Below are 17,694 nucleotides of genomic sequence, written 5' to 3' on the forward strand. Positions count from 1 at the left end.
GTTGCCTCTGGGTCCGGTAACCCTCCAGCCTCTCCTGAGCTGCAGAGGCTCAGGGCAGAGAGGCGGAGGGAACTAAGTTCCTGCAGGAGGAGTGCTCGCCTCCAGGCCAGGAGAGGCGAGTCACCTGTGGACTGGGGCCGCCCTATGCCTTGGGGCAGATAAAAGCCAGTCAGCCGCAGTCCCAGGTTGCAGGAGCAATGTTGTTGCTAACCTGTTCCTGCCTGCACCCTGTCCTGCTCTTCTGCCAGAGTTCCTGACCCCACCCGACTCCCTGCCTTGGACCCAGCTACAGCCTGGATGGACAGCCTCCATACCGCACCATTGTCCTCAGACTGGACTCGGACCTCGCCTCTCAGTAGCCCCCAGGACCAGCGCACCAGGCAGAGGCAGAGCTAGCTGCTCCGGCGAGCGGTGAGCATCCCAGTGGGGCAGGGCGGTGATGTCACCCACCGCACCCCCTTCCTCCACCAGTGAGCCCAGGCACAGTTTTACCACCTTCCTGAGAATTGGGCAAGTTAATAAGCTATCCAGATTCCCCCAAAATACAAATCAGTTCAGAAATTGACCATACGTGAGCTGGAACTGTTATTTTCTTTTATTTATTTATACCACTGACATTTCATGTATGCAGACTTACTTTCCCTTTTTAAAAAAATCTTTCTGAACATAAAATATTCCATCAGGTTGTACAGTGAACACTTGGCATCACCCAATGCTTTAAATCTAACAAGGAAGGAGCAGGGGAGAGATGGAGGCTGCATTCACACAATAATTTATTCCACTTTTCCTTACTGTTAATTTCTGCATTATATTTAAGCCTTCCCATAACATAAATGCTACTTCTGGAAATACCGCAGAATATTGTGCAACTTGATGTGTTATTTGCAAACATTTTGTTTTCCTTGAAGCAAATTGCTAAACTTGAATATATCACTATATTTCTTTAGTGGCTTTCTGTGTCACATGAAAGCCAAAATATAATGTGGAAATTAACAGCTGGGGAAATGGAATGAACTGCCGTGTGAATGAAGCCACAGAGAAGAGGAATCACCTTGATATAACCGTATAAAAAGAAAGGGAGGGGGAGGTTGTAATAGGAAAGAAAGTGCAAGAAGCAGTTTGCTAATTTAAGGTAAAGGCATTCCAGTAAAAAGTACTTTAAAACAATATATTTCATACAAGTTTGTCCCTGTTGATCCCATCCTGTTCCAACCAATTCCTAGGCATCCTGTGCCCCTTTGGTCAGTCTTTCCACTTTGGTGTGTGAAGAAATGCAAATGTAAAGAAAGAATGACGTTTTCCAGGGAATGACAAAGGAATGGAACTATTCACAGATAGTGAGCATAACTTGGATGCAACATTAGTCCTAACCCAGAGTTGACTCATTGAACTTAATGGTCATGACTAACTTAGGTCCATCTATTTTAATGGGTCAACTCTGAGTAGAAAGCATATTGCATCCAACCCTTTGGCAAACTTGAACTGAAGCTGGGTTTAAAAACATAACAGAAAACACACATTAAAGCTTAGAAAGGACATGTGTCAACATTTTTATTCTGAAATCCAAGTTACAGATTTGAGGGCCCCTCTTGGTGGATATTTGGGCGCTGATATGTTTTAAATGGCAAACAACCATTTCAAGTACTCGAGTATTTTGATTATTTTCTTTTGGGGGGATGGAGCTAGATTTTGAAAGACAGTACAATTTTACTTTGGCTGCAGTAGTGTACATTACTATGGCCTCACCAAGACCTGTTGAAATCCATTGACTATCAAGTGACTAAGAACTAAGTTACATAATCAGCAGTTCCATGTGAAGTATCTGTTGCTAGATAGCAACACTTCAGACTGTAGCTGTGGGATCAAGTGTTTGAATGTTCTTGGAAAGCTAGCATGTCAGGAAGAATGTTTGACCCTGGCTTTCTCCTTGCAATGCTAGCTTTCAATGTATAGCGGATTTATTTATTTATATGCAGGCACATTCAAACATCTGATCTCTGCTCAGGTGAGAATTCCTTCAGAGTTTGCTGTTCTGTCCTTAGCACCAATCTGCACACACAGAAAAATGTAGCAAGTGTCAGGCTACATAAGTAAACATAACTTGCTGCATGCCAAAAAGTTGCAAAAGTCTTAAATTAATGAATGAAGAGAGGAAGAAACAAAGATCTACTGTGCCCCAATTCTATATGCATCTACTTAAAAGGAAATTCCATGCATTTTATGGAACTTGCTTCTAAGTACATATGCTTAAACAGAAGGATTTAATAATAATAAAACAAAGTTCTGTCAAATAGTGGTACTTAGTGACTTGGTGCCAGTACCAGACTGGCCCATGAATTAGCATACAGATCTATCTCTAATTGCAGGTAAGACATAAGACTTTTACAAAACAAAAACAAAAAAGTGTAGATTTTGCTGTAGTTGACATTATTAAGATGACACGATGCTTAGCAACCCAGCCAATCAGATTTCACATTGCCAACTTTAACAATCTTTAGACTCTGGTCTTCCATTTTGAGATAATACCAGTCCTTGAAGAAATAGCTGTGGCCTGTAAAGAAGAAGTAAGTGTTTTCAATTCATTGTCATGTAAAACAAACTTATGGGACTCACAAAAACCACAGCAAAGCATGGAAAATGGTTCAACTCAATGATTCTGACGTTGGCTGGAGACTTTTGAACTTTGTTCAGTCTAGAACAACTATTATGACTAGTTAACTCCGGGGCTTTCAAGCTATGTGATATCCAGTTACACCAGTGGTTTCCAAAATGAGTGGTACTGCCCCCTGGGGAGCGGTGAGATTGCCTAGGAGACTGCTAAGAGGCAAGGGGTGGCTGGGGTGGGGCAACGGAGGTGTAAAGGACTATCAGACTTTGAAAAGCTGGTGTTGCTGGATCACATTCATCTATTTTGTTGAATGAATTAAGCTAAATAGCTTTAACTGGATTTTGAACAAACATGCAATTAATTGTTACTGTATTGAAATTTATTGTGTTATTATCTTCCTTAGGGGGCCATGCAAACTGAATAATGCTTTTTATAGGGTAGGGAGCACATGATATGAGTTTACAGAACCAATGGGATGGTGCCCCCAAAATGTTTGGGAACCACTGAGTTACACCTTGTGGTGTTAGGAAACCCCCTCCCCCAACAACAATAATTACAAAAAATAATTATTAAGATGCTTCAGTAGTACAAACATAAGTCACATTAAATATGCTTTATGGGAACTGTGATTCTATGGAGACGCTGAGAATTTCTATTTGAGTATTTACTTGTGGCAATACACACACACACACACACACACACACACACACATATGCTCACACACACACTGGTTTTAAGTTACCATTTTATTTTATTATATTATTTTAAAGGAGAAAATTGATATAAATTGAACCAGAGTCTAATCTTTCTTTCCTCCCACCCCCATGAAAGGTCCTTAGTTATTCAGGAGATTCAGTTCAAGGGGAGTCTTGGTTGCCGGCACAGCAATGAATGCAGCAGTTCTTAACCACAATCTGTGCTGCATTAAAAGTGGTTTTGATTACTCTGCTGGAGATGAGTTATTTAGACAGCCCGGAAAAGTTCAGGAAAGGTCAGGCTTCCTAAATTTCCTTGCAGCAGTGGGACGTTTTAATTGAAGAGAAAAGCTGTTCTGCGGCTGCAGGCGGCACGCCAAGCCATCAGCCGATTTGGTGACCACCTCCAAAGGGAATGTCTCTGAGGATTCATGCAGCAGACTGGAGCAATCGACCTCAGAAGCAACAGCAGCAGCAGCAACAGCAACTGACACTAGGAACAAGATGGCAACTTACCACTTCCGCTCACATCAAACACAGCATCTAGGTTGTCTGGAACACCATTCCAAGCATCTGCAATTAATTTAGGGAAGCCAGGGTCCATTTTCTTCTTTACTTCATTGTACCTGTGAAATATTAAATATTAGCAGAGTTTTGCAGTAGTCATACCAAATACCTAATGCCACAAGCTGCTGTCTTCCACAAAGCCCATCTGTATCACCTCTGCTCAGAAGAGACTATAATGGCCTAGATCAGGGGTAGCCCAATAGGTGCCTTGGGACGTGGGTGGCGCTGTGGGTTAAACCACAGAGCCTAGGACTTGCCGATCAGAAGGTCCGTGGTTCGAATCCCCGTGAGGGGGTGAGCTTCCGTTGCTCAGTCCCTGCTCCTGCCAACCTAGCAGTTCGAAAGCATGTCAAAGTGCAAGTAGATAAATAGGTACTGCTCAAGCGGGAAGGTAAGCGGCGTTTCTGTGCACTGCTCTGGTTCACCAGAAGCGGCTTAGTCATGCTGGCCACATGACCCGGAAACTGTACGCCGGCTCCCTTGGCCAATAAAGCGAGATGAGCGCTGCAACCCCAGAGTCAGTCACAAACTGGACCTAATGGTCAAGGGTCCCTTTACCTTTACCTAGAAGTTGTTGAATTAGAGTTCCCTTCATCCCTGGGTACTGGCCATGCTGGTCAAGGCTGATGGGAGCTGGAGTCCAGCAACAGGTAGCACATACCACATCAGCTATCCCCTAGCTAGATGATGCAATGGTCTGTCCCACTAGAAGGCAGCTCCATATGAGCCTGTAGTAACACTGAAGAAAGCCTGGGAAAATGTTTCTGCCTGAGAAAAAGCTTGAGGACTGCAATCTTAGGGGGCAGCTCATTAATTTTAATAGTATACATATCCGGGTTCCATGCCATTTGGGGTTGGGTTGGGGAGAAGGAAATAAAAGTGTTTCATTTTCCTCCATATGGTTTAGTTTATATTTATTTATCTTTTCTCTAAGCCACTGTCAACAGAGAGCTATGGATCAGCCTAAATCTCCACCTTGTCGTGTGTATCACGGGAACTCAGTTTTGCTCTGTTGAGGCACAGATCCCCAACTTCTACATGTGATTCGGGATTCATTCAAAGCAACTGCGTATCCCTAATCTAAACTGCTTTTGACTCTCCTGCAACTGAGATGCTCTGGTCTCCATCAAAGCAAAAGCAAAATGCCTTGAAATCTGAATCTTAGCAGGGAATAAGTGCCCAGCATTGTATTGTCCAGCCACTGGTTGCCTGCTGAAAAGGTATTACCTCCAAAATTTGTCCCCTGCAAAAATGTAGGTCTTCTTGTTTTTGCTCCAACTAAAAGCTGCATTGACACGTTGCACATCAGGAGGTAAACCCAGACTGGTGAGTCTCTTTGGATAACCTCTTTCCAAGTTGTAGCCTGAATAAACCCAGTATTCATTTCCTGTGAAAACAAAAGCATCAAGTTTAATAATGATCTCACTTACAAATGAGGTTAGCGGGAAGGGAAAAGGGTTACCTCGATCCGAGCTTCTCAGATTTCCTCACAGTTTAGCTAAAGGGGGAATGGGTAGAGAGGAGCCAAAAGTTCATTTCAGAACTTTTCCAGCTCAAAAGTTGGGGCTCGGGGGGTGCTTCTGTTTTGTGAATGGGATACACAGTTGCATCCTGGCAAATTCAGGTTGTGCAACTGAAGTGGATTTGGCATTTTGATGCAGCTAACCTGCTTCCAGAAAAGCTGAACTTTGTCCGGTAAGGAAAACAATGGGGGATATTCACGGGAAAGTATGGGGTAACAATTGCTTAACATAATGCCATATAACTTCCCTTCAGACTTTGTGCAAAGGAAGCAAGATGAATTCTCAACAGAACACTCACCAGAAAGCAACAATAGTTTGTGTACCAGAGAGACAAATTAACAGAGCAACCCAATTTTTTTAAAAAAATCCAATGTAATTTTCACCAGATTAAGTTGTCCCTATCCCAAACTCTTTTCAGTTGGAATTTCACTTACACTACCCTTTTTTGCTGGCTAATATCCATTGGGCTGCTAGCTCATAGGACCAAGTTGAAAGGGGTTTGGAATAGATGTCTCTCCTTGCTCTGTCCTGTCCCTGCCATGCTGCTGCCACACCCCTGGAATGGTACTTTGGGGGGATTTAAAAGGTAAAGGTACCCCCTGCCCATACGGGCCAGTCTTGCCAGACTCTAGGGTTGTGCGCTCATCTCACTCTATAGGCCGGGAGCCAGCGCTGTCCGCAGACACTTCTGGGCCACATGGCCAGCGTGATAAGCTGCATCTGGCGAGCCAGCACAGCATACGGAACGCCGTTTACCTTCCCGCTGGTAAGAATTCCGCTGGCTGAAGTTGAGCCAGGGATTTGCACCAGCATATCTCCGGCTCAGCTGGGCTAAGGGAATTACACCAGTAAAAGGCAGATTTGGGGCAGCGCTACAGGTTCTGCCACACTGGGCACCAAGCCTAAGGGGCGCTGCGGGGCATCACAACTATGCTATGAATTGAGCAGAATGGAAGGCGAGAGGCATGGGGAGGGCACTGAATTCTGGCCTGCTGAAATCTGAAAGACCCAAGTCTGCCCCTGTGCCAGTATAGCTTTGGCTGAGCTGGGAAAGCTCAAGACTAGCCAAATCTAAACCCTCTCAGCCTGGTGGATCTCAAGTTTGAGTAGTGCTGTTAGCATAGTCCTCTCCTTGAGAGTGAGCCACATTGACTCTGACCTTTTGACACCCTCCAGGAAGAGATAGAGAGGCTTTTGTAATATATGTGGCGGTGACCTAGTGAGCAACAGGGAAAAAGCGTTTCTTTAGAAAAGTTGGAACTGAGCATGCTTGAGGCCTGCGCTTTTAGGAGTGGTTCAGAGATGGATGCCACACTGCAGATGGTATAAACAGAAACCAAGAACTCAAACCCATTATTGTTTCATCTTACTGGTATAACCTACATACTTTATAGCTTCCATGTGCACAAGCAACCAGAACGTTTATGCATGCATATTCTTTTTAAAGAAAAAGAAGTCATCTTATTAGTTTTAGGTTAGCCTGTACATTATTTTAAATTGGGCAATGGCCCACCACATGACTCTTACTCACTTGAGATGGGAACTGGGGGTGTTTTTGTTTGATAACATTTGGAACGCACAGATTTGCTTGCTGACCTCTTAGCAATTTGCCAGTTTGCATTGTTTTGGATTTTTCCATATAGTGAGCTAACTACGGTAAATTTCTTCAGCAAAGAGTATTTAAAACCCTACTTCACCCTACGGTCCCACAGGGGGAGTGGGGATGTAATGCTTGGACACAGACAAATGAGGTGTTTTGGCTACATCCAGTTTATCATGGAATTCAAACTCAGCGGCCCTTCAGCCATGTGGAATTCATTATCAGACTTTCCCCTTCCCTATAAAGAAATTGTTGAGCAGCATCTAGCCATAGGTTTTCTCTCCCTTTTTTCCCTTTAGCATGCTTGGAGATGTTTAGTCATGTTGCAATGGATAACAACACACTTTTCTTTTTTGCTGGCTCAGTTATTCAAAACATTGACAACAACCTCCCAGCTCCACTAGGTCAGCCAGCACAACTGCAGCAGATATCAACAGGCACACACATAAATGGTCAACAGGAAATGCAATCTCTCCCTCGCTTTCATTGCCCCATGAGACCACATTCACTCCATATATTTAAAAGCACTATAACACCACTTTAAACAGTCATAGCTTCTCCCAGAGAATCCTGGGAGCTGAGATTTCTTAATGGTGCTGAGCGTCTCCCAGAGCTACAGTTCCTGGTGGTTTACTTTATTCATTTCTTAAAATGTATGCACTGTTTGATGTTTTTTTAAAAAGGAAAACCTTCAAAGCGGTTTACACAAAGATAAAATAATAAAATCAAGAAAAAATTACAATACTTTGAAACAAACAAATCCGAAACCAAATGAAAAACAAAAACAGAACACAAAAGGTTTAATAGTCAATTCCTCTTCACAGGGAGTGGCCTGTTGGTCTGTCCCAGAACTCTGGGGTCCTTTTCACATTATCCTAACAACAAGCTGGGAGTTGCTGCTGCAAAATATGAAAAGCCCAAGTCACGGGTCCAGCCCTACCATTAGGTAGAAGGAAGTTGCTGCCACAACCAGCAGATTTGTGAGTCACAAAAGGGCATGCAGTGCTTTTATATTTAATTTATTATCGCTGTATATTTTGGTTTCAGATAGAAGCACTTTGCTATAGAAGAAGAAGAAGAAGAAGAAGAAGAAGAAGAAGAAGAAGAAGAAGAAGAAGAAGTAGTAGTAAACAACCAGCAGGCATAGCAAGGGACAGAGGACTATAATGGGTTAAACGGTTAAAGCCCCCTTTCCCACCACCAGGATTCTAACCTATTATTTTTTAAAGGTCTTTCATGCATTTCTTGATGGCATGAATTGTGTTTCATCATGACTTTCCCCCTCTAAGTCAGGGTTAGCCCTCCAGATGTTGCCTAACTACATCTCCCATCAGCCCCAGCCTGCTTGGCCACTGGCCAGGGATGATGGGAGTTGCAGTCTAACAACATCTGGAGGGCCCCGAGCTAGCCATCCAGAGTTTATCATTTAAGAAGGTGGTCTACAGAATAAAAGGATACAGAATGCCATACTTCTGCAAACTGTGCTTACTGTACACCTTCCAGCCAAGCCTACCTGAAAAAAAGACTGATTTCTCTTCTTGAGGGGCCTCGTAGACAGCGTCAATTTTTTCTGGGAGCTCTGGCCAGAACGTAGCAATCAGCAAAGGACCACTTGGCCTGTTTCGTTGGTTTGCCGTCCTCCAGATGAATCTAGGCAGAAAAATCACAGTGAGTTTACAAAGGGCTGATTCATTGGCACATCTGTTTCTCATCACTGCTGGCAAAGGTGCGTGTGTGTATTTAAGTGCCTGTGTGTGTGTGTGTGTGTGTGTGTGTGTGTGTATGCACACACACACACAATCCATCAGCAACACAAACATAACTATTAGGATTTTTTTAAAACAAAATTGCATCAAAGGTTGGTGAGCCTTCCTTTCTTTGGGAGGCATTTTTGTCCCATAGACACCTTAATGCGCCGCACACAGCCGTTGATGGTTTATAACAAGTTCTCTAGCACTTACATTAATTCTTACCGCAGAACAGAAAAAAAAGAATGTATTTGGTGCTTCAATTATCCCAGCAAATAAACCCATTTACAAGGCACTTAAACCCTTTCAACCATCCCCGTCGCTGCACATTGAACAGATGGATACGCATTTGGCAAATGCCAACATTTGTATTGGGTGCATTACTCTGGATGATTATGATTGTAGCAACCAAAAAGATCAAATCTAATGATCATCTATCAAACAGCTTGGCTGTAAATGAAGCCTGGAGCATTAAAACCGCTCATCAGAGGAATAAAGCGGGTAATTTAGGAGCTGTTTTATGTATAAGATACTATCATAGGTCAGTGGTCACGTGTCATCACAGGGGAAGCAAATTTTGGGTTGTACCCAGTGTTCTCCATTCACTACTGCAAGGGCCTTTGTGCTAGCGGATGGGTTAATTTTAATGTTCAACAGTAGATGGAACCAAGACAACAGCTGCACTGGCAGAAACTCATTGCACAAGAGATTGTGCCATCTGTTGTGCAACAAAGTTACCAGCAATCTGCTCATGCATTCTCTTGCACTGCAAGACATTTCACCAGTACAACAAGTATACCATGAAGTGAATACAGCTCTATAAGTTTTTCCATTGACAGAGCAGAAAACTTACCTTAGATATTATTCCATCTAAGGTTCCATATTTTGTTCAAAGGGAGGGGGGAAGCTGACACCAGTGAGCTAATCTCACAAGCAACTAATTTACTGAATGCCTTGTATTAAGAGATGGCAATTTGTTACCCTCAATATATTGCTGGACTCCAGCTCCAAACAACCCCTTGTTAGCATGACCAATGGTCAGGGATGATGGGAGCTGCAGTTCATGAACTTCTGCTGGGCCACAGGATCCCAATCCCTGATCTCAGATATGGAACCATTCTGTCTCTCTGCAGTGGAGGGAGGGATGAGACAAGATAACAGGGCCTTTCTTTTCCAAGCCAGAGTTAGCAAGTTAGAAAGGGCCATTTTAGTACTTCAGGAAAATCCAAGAGAATTCCAGCTGAAAAATTCAACAGGGGAGAGATTTCTGGGCATGCAGCCGGCACCAACAACTATTAAGTGGCTTGGATTTTGAAAGCTCCTTTTCCTGAGCATGCCTGGATGGGTTATTTGGTTTAAGTCAAAGCATCCAAGCCTCTCATGTTTCTGCACCACACATAACTGGGTCAGCTTCCAAAACTGTTGGAACAAATCTGGTCATTTTAAAAATGTACACAGTTCTTGAATGTCTGGAACAATGCAATATCCACTGACATTTTCGTCGTTGCCAGTTTTGTAACATTGGAACTGGGGTTTTCCTTCTCTTGGCAGTACTGCTGACAATACTTTTAACATGTTTATTGCCATAGCAAAACAAGAGCTAGTCTAAGTAGAGAATTAAAGGGAGAGACAGGAAGTCCCAGATACAGCAAACATGCCAACTTCAGTTTATCTCCAAGAGTCCCTTCCTTCAATGAATGTAGTTCATCAGATGCTGCTCCTCTTTTTCATTTATTTATCTATACCACTTGATTCAAGGCATCATCCAGACTGACCCCGCAGAACCCAACAACATGAATAAGACTTGATCATAGGCCCTCGGCTTCTGCTTTCGCTTCGGTACAAGATAACTTGAGTAAAACAGGCTATTTCCTCCCACCTACCGGTCTTTGAAGTAGAAGATTTCCCCTCTGAGTTGAGCAACAGCATCAAATACAATGTCTTGGTTGCATAGTTCAGGGGTGACTGGCCCAAGTGTTGGACTTGGGCCTGGACCAACATCAGTAGAGCCCCCTGCAAATAAAGGGAAGGTTGATAAAGGAATGAGGTCTTAATGTGATTATTCCTTTTTTAAAAAGGAGATGTCAACAAGAGGACAACAACACAATTTCATTTCCAAATTTATTTCTGGTGAAAGTAAAATGTAGTGCCTGAGGATCAGGGCAACAAATAGAGGTGGATGGAAAGGGTTGACCATTTGAATCATGAGGCAAAGGACAAATGACTACTCCCTTGCTCCATAGACAGAAGCTGACCAGACTGGCAGTTGTATCTTATGTTAGCATTGGAAATGGGGCAGCATGATCCAGTGGTAAAAAGAAGGGCTGCAGCTTAGTGACAGAGCATCTTCTTTGCATTCAGAAAGCTCCAGGTTCCACTCCCAGCACCTCCAGGTAGGGCTTGGTTTGTCCTCTGTCTGAAACCCTGGAGAGCTGCCATCACTCTGTATTAGATGGACCAAAGGTATGACTCAGTATAAGGCAACTTCTTATGTCCCTGGGTTCATACGTCCATTGCAACTGAGAGCCTATGGGCCCCACGGCAGAATGAAAGGCACGCAGATCTGTCCTCCAGCACCTTGTCACTGCTTCTTGCCCCTCAGCATTCTCTGCCCAAGGAGTCTGCCTCACTCAGCCTAATGGTAGGGCCAACCCTGTGGCAAGCGATATTCAGTCTTATCTGTAGCAGCCTGGCAGGTAGAATACCTATGTCTCAGGGGGTTTTGTATCAGCTAAGCTTCTTTGGACAGTATGTGTTCTGCTATATGCCAAAATGTAGTACATGTGTTTTGGACAAGTGGAAACATTACCATAAAGTTCCTGGATTCCCGTGATGTCATCCTGGGAAAGCCGAAAGTTCTTGGTGTAGGTATAGATGGGGGCCATGAGTGCTCCAGGATCTTCAGAATGCTCTAGTCCCATGGCATGACCAAATTCATGAGCAGCAACCAGGAAAAGGCTGTAGCCTGAAAGAAAAACAAACCGGGTTTGGGGCAGCTTGAACATAATGCTATCTCTATATTTAATTGCAGAGCCAATCTGACTATTCCTTAAAAGCTCTGCTACTAGGGGTTGGAAGAGATCCGGCTTCTGTGTACTGAAATCAGACATAGCCTAGCTGTGCTAGCAAAGCTTCTGAGGTGCTATGGAATGTTTAAAAATATTCCAGGTGTTCAGCAAAGAAAGCCCGGGGACAGGTGACACTGCACTGTTGGCACAAAGGAAAAGAGGTGCCATTGCAGTTACAGTATCATTCAACTGTTATAGCTTCTTTTCAGAAATCTTTGAATGAGTGTGGAAAGCAGAGTGGGATCTTGTGTTGTGCCCTGGCCTCTGACATACACAAACAGCTTAGGCCTTAAATATCCGAAGGACCACCTCCTTCCCTACATACGCTTTTGGTAGTGGCCCCTAAGCTGTGGAATTCCCTCCCCATGGTGGTGCATTTGGCACCTTCATTGTGTATTTTGTGTCAGATGTTGAATATAATCTCTTTACCATGGCCTTTGATAAATGTATATTTTGGGACCCACCCTATTTTCTTGACTGAAATTGGTTTTAACTGTTTTTAACATTGTATGTTGTAATTTTGCAAGGAATAATGAAGAAGAATGAGAACAGCAGCAGGAGCAGCAGCAACAACAAGAAACATGTATAGGTTCACTCCACATTATCAGAATTACCAAAAAAGCAGGGTTCAATTTAATATGGAAATAACCACATGTGACCACATCTGCTTGTAAACTTTGTTCTGGCCTTCAGTTGAATGCTGCCTATGTTCCTCTCTTCAAAGGTCATCACTTAGGAAATTTCATGAGACAACTCTTCTTCCTGTTGTGAAGGCAACTCATTTGTTTTATGTTTTGCTGTTTTGCAATCTATTCTGCATAATATTCTAGGTCGTATTTCTGAGAAGTGCCTAAGTGAGATGTTTTGATTCACCAAGGACAAACGTAACCACAATCTGGACCTTCAATCTGTTTTGCAAGCTTCCCCCAAGACCAACATGTTTAAGAGGAGGGAGGGTTGTATGCACAGCAAAATGGCTGCACCCAGCCATAAAGCATGAGGGTTGTATGTACAATAAAAGAGAAGAAAATAGTGCACAGTCACTTCCTGCACTATTTTTTAAATAATTTTTATCTGTTGTTGTTGAGGTGCCACATTCAGAAGCTGTTCCAAGCAGCTATATGCTGTTAAAAGCAAGACTAAGAAGAAGAGGGAATGCAGAACAACTCTCTGTGTGCTTCATAGGTACACTTCAATTTGCTTTTTTGCTCAGGTGACTGTTTTAAGATGCATATTGTTTTTAGGATTTCCCTGGAACCCCTGGAATCATCCTAACCAAATTCACACAGAGACATAGTGGAATGTCCACAAGCAGGGCTGGCTGAAGACATTTTGGCACCTGAGGTGAATCACAAAATGCCCCCCCCCCTCTGAATCATTCCAGGCATGTGTAGAGCCCGGGAGACCCCAGAGGGCAGCCCTGTTATTTCTTCCCTAGGGGTGGGAGGAGACCAGCAGTTTTGTTTCTCATTTTGCAACTTTTAAGTTCAGTTCTCCATATTTCCACCTCAGTTTCCACCACCATTTTATTCCAAATGTTTCCTAACGCACACATTTGTGTGTGATTTTGCCTAATATAGAATACATATCTTTGCAAAGTAATTTCCCCCAATATATTTTTGTATGTTATTTTTACAAAGATATGCATATGTATGCACACTTTACCCCCTGCATTGGCATTTTTGTATATATTACATGATGGGAGAACCACAATGCAAAATTCAGAGAAGTGCAAATATTGAAGGATGACATTGATTCAATTTCTATATTGTTTGAGAAAGGTCAAGATATGTAGGTTCACCTTTAAATGCTAACTGTGTTGAATTTATCCCTATCCATGTTGGAACTAGAGTGATTGTGCACCCCCCAATTCCTACTTTAGAGAACTGAAGCTAGTATGCATATATGACAGCCAGTGTGGTGTAGTGGTTAGGGAGTTAGACTAGAATCTGGAAGACCTGGGTTCAAGCTCTCTGGGTGACCTTGGGCCAGTCACAAATTCTCAGCTTAATCTACCTCACAGGGTTATTGTGGGGATAATATGAAGAGAGGGAGATCCATGTGTGCCACTGGGAGCTCCTTGGAGAAAAAGCGGGATGTAAATCAAATAATAAATATGAGGAAAAGAGCTACCTTGATCTGGACAAAATCCCCACTTGCGGTCTTCGTCATAGTTGCTAGTTGAGGAACACCACATCTTCCCATCCTGACGCCCAGAGCTGGTACAGGACTCGTACTTATTCCCAAGGAATATGAAAGGAAAAACACAGGGTGCTCCTTCAGAGTTTCCACCAACCGTTGACATTGCTGCAGAAAAGAAGAAGCAAAAATAAGAGCTGATGTCTCCCTTTCCCATTCAGTCTCTTCATTATTTTGTGGATTCACTCTGCCATTCTGTCTGTGCTCCTGGAATTCTAGTTTGTTTCAGCTTTTGGTTCCTTCAGTTTACCCACATCTTATTTTTTGCAGTGTTGCCCCTGCAGAACTCAGCAGGGAGCAAGATGACTCTGGTTATGCCCGTCATTGGCTCTAGCGCCACCTACTAGTGGTCCCTGGGCCTTCTACCCCACCAGTCCCAAAGGCCACCTGCCACCACTACCATACATCATCATCTGGCATGAAAAAGTAACAACTGCTTCTTTCCATCCTCCCATCCTTAGGAGATTAAGAAACCTGAAAAGGTCCTCTCTCCAAAAGAAGAGTAACGATTTAAGAAACATTAACACACAGCCACCAATGTCATAGGGGAGAGGTTGCTTTCATTGGCATAAATCTACCCATGCAATAGCAAAGCGACTCTACCTGTCTCTGGACAAAATCCAAATTTCTTATCTCTGTCATAATCTTCAGTGGTCCCACACCATCTGTATCCATCTGTTCTTCCTTCCGTGGTACAGCTATCATAGGTGCTGCCTTGAAATTTGAAGGGGAACTTGCACGGCTGCCCATCACCATTTCCACCCATTGTGAATAGCACTGCAGAAGAAGGAGGGAGACATTTCAAACTTTTGGAAGATATCATTTGTGCTTTAATCCACTGCACATGTGGCTACGTGGCCAGAGGTATAGTGGTCTGGAATCAGTGATGAGGCCAAGACCTATTACTACTTCTGCAGTAGGGTCCCCATCTCCTAGAGCTGCCCAATCAGCATGAAAGGGGAGCTTTGCAGCCACTGAGAAGAAGTATTCTCACTCTTTGTTCTGATTGGAGCCAATCAGAGTGAAAGGAGGTAAATCAGCTACTGAGGATTGACTCCTGGGGTCACCACAGGGTTATTCTGTCTGCTCCAAAGCTAAACATTTAAGAACACTGAAAACACAAGGTGCTTCTGTTTCACAAGGACAGTGCACAAGTTCTATTACATACCATGGAACTTCAAGAAAAACACAACTCAAGTCACCCCAAAAGATGATATTGGAGCACTCAAAAACATTTGCCCATGTACATGCACAGAAAATAGTAGATCTAGCTGAAAGGCAACACATGGGGATCTGCATTGATGGTTGCAATGCACCCCTTACTGTTGTATAATTGTAAGGTTATTCTATCATCTTAGAAAGCTGTATAATCCAGCCTGCAACAATGATGAAGGGATCCTGCACTTCTGGATTTGCTGCTATATAACTTGATGCAAGCTCAATGGTAGAGTGTGTGCCTTGTGTGCAGAAAGTCCCAGGCTTAGTCTCTGGTATCTCCAGGTACTGCTGGCAAAGACTTTTGCCTGAAACCCTGGAAAGCTGCTACCATTGCACAGTTGACACTGACTGAGAGTGGTTGTCCAGGATTGGACCTGCAACCTTCTAGGAGCGAGGAACCTGCAGCCCATGAATCATTCTTGGTCTGCCAGGAAGTCCAGTTAAACACTGTAGACCAGAGGATGTCAACCTTTTTAGTTCAATGTAGGCACATTTGGATTTTGGAGTGAATGCTGTGGGCAGCACGTCCTTTGATCATTTCTCTCCCTCAGATCAACTCCCTTCCAAGAGACAGAAAGAGAGAAAGTGTGTGTGTGTGTGTGTGTGTGTGCGCGCGCGCGCACGTGCACGTGCACGCACAGATTCTCCCAAGAGATCTGGGCAAAAGTAAGATCCAAGGCTCTTCTGAGCTTTGAAACACACACAGAACTGAAAGGGAAAGTGGGAAAGAGTCACTCTCTCAACTTTCTTTTTCAGCTCAATGACCAATGGGGCAGAGAGGGAAGCACCAAGGGAAGACCTCAAATGCACCACAGGAGGGAATCCTCTGCTCACAAGTTGGCCACTTTTGGCCCCTGGGTCTGAGGTTCCCCACTTTTCCTGATCTAGGGCAAAGCAGTTCCAGGAGAAGAAATGCTATCCAAAGGCCTGTGTTTTAATTCCTTTTCTGCAAAGTATCTTTGCTGGAGCAAACAAAAAAAGATGAGTGAGCTAAGATGAGTCACTTGCTTTCCACTTAAGCTCCTTCCAGCTGTACGCCTCCACATTTTCAAAGGCACATTTTATTAGCCATGTACAAGTTGCAAAAAAACAAACCCAAATCCATCACAAACATATGGAAACTGAGTACAATGTTGCTTCATCCTGGAGTGACTGTAGGCTCCTGGCTGACACAGGAAGACACAGGGAAAAGTCAAACAGTCCTTTGTCTTTCTGCCATTTTCTTTAGCCTTCTTTGCTGTGTGAACAGCAGAGAAATCTTTAATGATATGAGAAGCATAAAGAAAGAAGTCACTCTGTCCCGGTCAGGATGCAAGCTGGAAGGTGCTCATTTGAAACATAAGGGCCATGGGGTTTAGTATTTAAAAAGAGGTAGGAACCTCAGGCCTGAGAACCAGATGTGGCTCCACAGGGCTTTCTATCTTGTCCCTAGGCCTCTTCTGACCATGCCTCTCTTCCAAGACCACACACTCACCAACCCTGCTCTGCATCCTCCTCAGGTGCTTTTGCCTGCCTGAATGTGTACCTGAACTGTGATAATGCCACTGATTTGCCTCCATGGAAGATGGAGGAAGGCTATCAAGATGAGTGGAAAGATTCAAGTGAGCAAGCTACTTCTTTGCTTCTGAAATTCTCTCCACCTCACCTCATCCACAAGCCTCATTTGGAGGTGTCAGCCGTTTTTCAGGTGGTGTGAGCTATCATTAAGAATCAAGCAGGAGTAATAGCTTGCATTCTCCTTCAAACTCTCTCTGTATTGTTTGTGCTGAGTCATTTCCTGGTAGCTTAGTAGGTGGTACATTGGTACAAGGCATGGTCCAACCTTCTGTGCTCCTCATGTACCACTAGGCTGCACCTTTTCTCACAGTCTCCACCCCCAATTCTGCCAAGCATCACCTTTTAGCTCCAAGGCTGCACCTCCCAAGTGTCAGGTTCGACATTTAAGGGATCTGGCAATGCTGCTAGTGTATAAGAAATAGAAGGACATTATGCTGGAAGAGAACAGGGACATCATTTCCTACTACAGGACCAGCCAGAGAGATATTTTATTAGGAAGAGCGAAGCGTGTTGGCAGAGAGAAAGTAGATACATATATATTTAGCATCTAACTTTCCTCCTTCCTAAAAATTGTCTCCACATTTGACATCCTGGCTTGAGAACAACAGACCGCACCAATTTTACAATCTGTGAACAAGTTTTTCCCCTTTAAGAATTCCTTCCAAATTTCAAAGAGAGAAATTGTCTGTAAATCTTGGCTTTCTATATCCACAGCTAGCAAGAGCAAGGAACCAAATAGAAGCTCAGCTTGCCAGATTCCACAGAACTTTCCCCTCAGTATTTGAATGTGCGGTTTCTCAAAGTATAGAGCGTCAGTTTTTCTCTGCTTAAAAACTGGGCAGCTTGAAGAGCTTTGTAAGAAGAAGAAAAGCCCCAAGATATTTGCTGAGCTTAAAAATCATTTTCTGCCT

At 43.6% G+C, this 17,694-nt stretch overlaps 1 protein-coding gene across 1 annotated transcript in view; it reads right to left on the reverse strand.

Moving 5' to 3' along the window:
- Nucleotides 1-577: 577 nt before the first annotated feature.
- The window catches only part of MMP2 (matrix metallopeptidase 2), a 31,497-nt gene continuing 14,380 nt past the window's right edge, over nt 578-17,694 (reverse strand). Inside the window, exons 6-13 of the mRNA XM_028740122.2 lie at nt 14,612-14,785; nt 13,943-14,116; nt 11,551-11,706; nt 10,625-10,754; nt 8,507-8,643; nt 5,098-5,257; nt 3,820-3,929; nt 578-2,551 (exon numbers count right to left, since the gene is read on the reverse strand). Of these exons, the coding sequence (XP_028595955.2) occupies nt 2,448-2,551; nt 3,820-3,929; nt 5,098-5,257; nt 8,507-8,643; nt 10,625-10,754; nt 11,551-11,706; nt 13,943-14,116; nt 14,612-14,785 (1,145 nt within the window). The 3' untranslated portion in view covers nt 578-2,447. The remainder of the gene's footprint in view (nt 2,552-3,819; nt 3,930-5,097; nt 5,258-8,506; nt 8,644-10,624; nt 10,755-11,550; nt 11,707-13,942; nt 14,117-14,611; nt 14,786-17,694) is intronic.

Source organism: Podarcis muralis, chromosome 7 (assembly GCF_964188315.1).
Source record: "Podarcis muralis chromosome 7, rPodMur119.hap1.1, whole genome shotgun sequence".
In the NCBI taxonomy this organism is placed as follows: Eukaryota; Metazoa; Chordata; class Lepidosauria; order Squamata; family Lacertidae; genus Podarcis; species Podarcis muralis.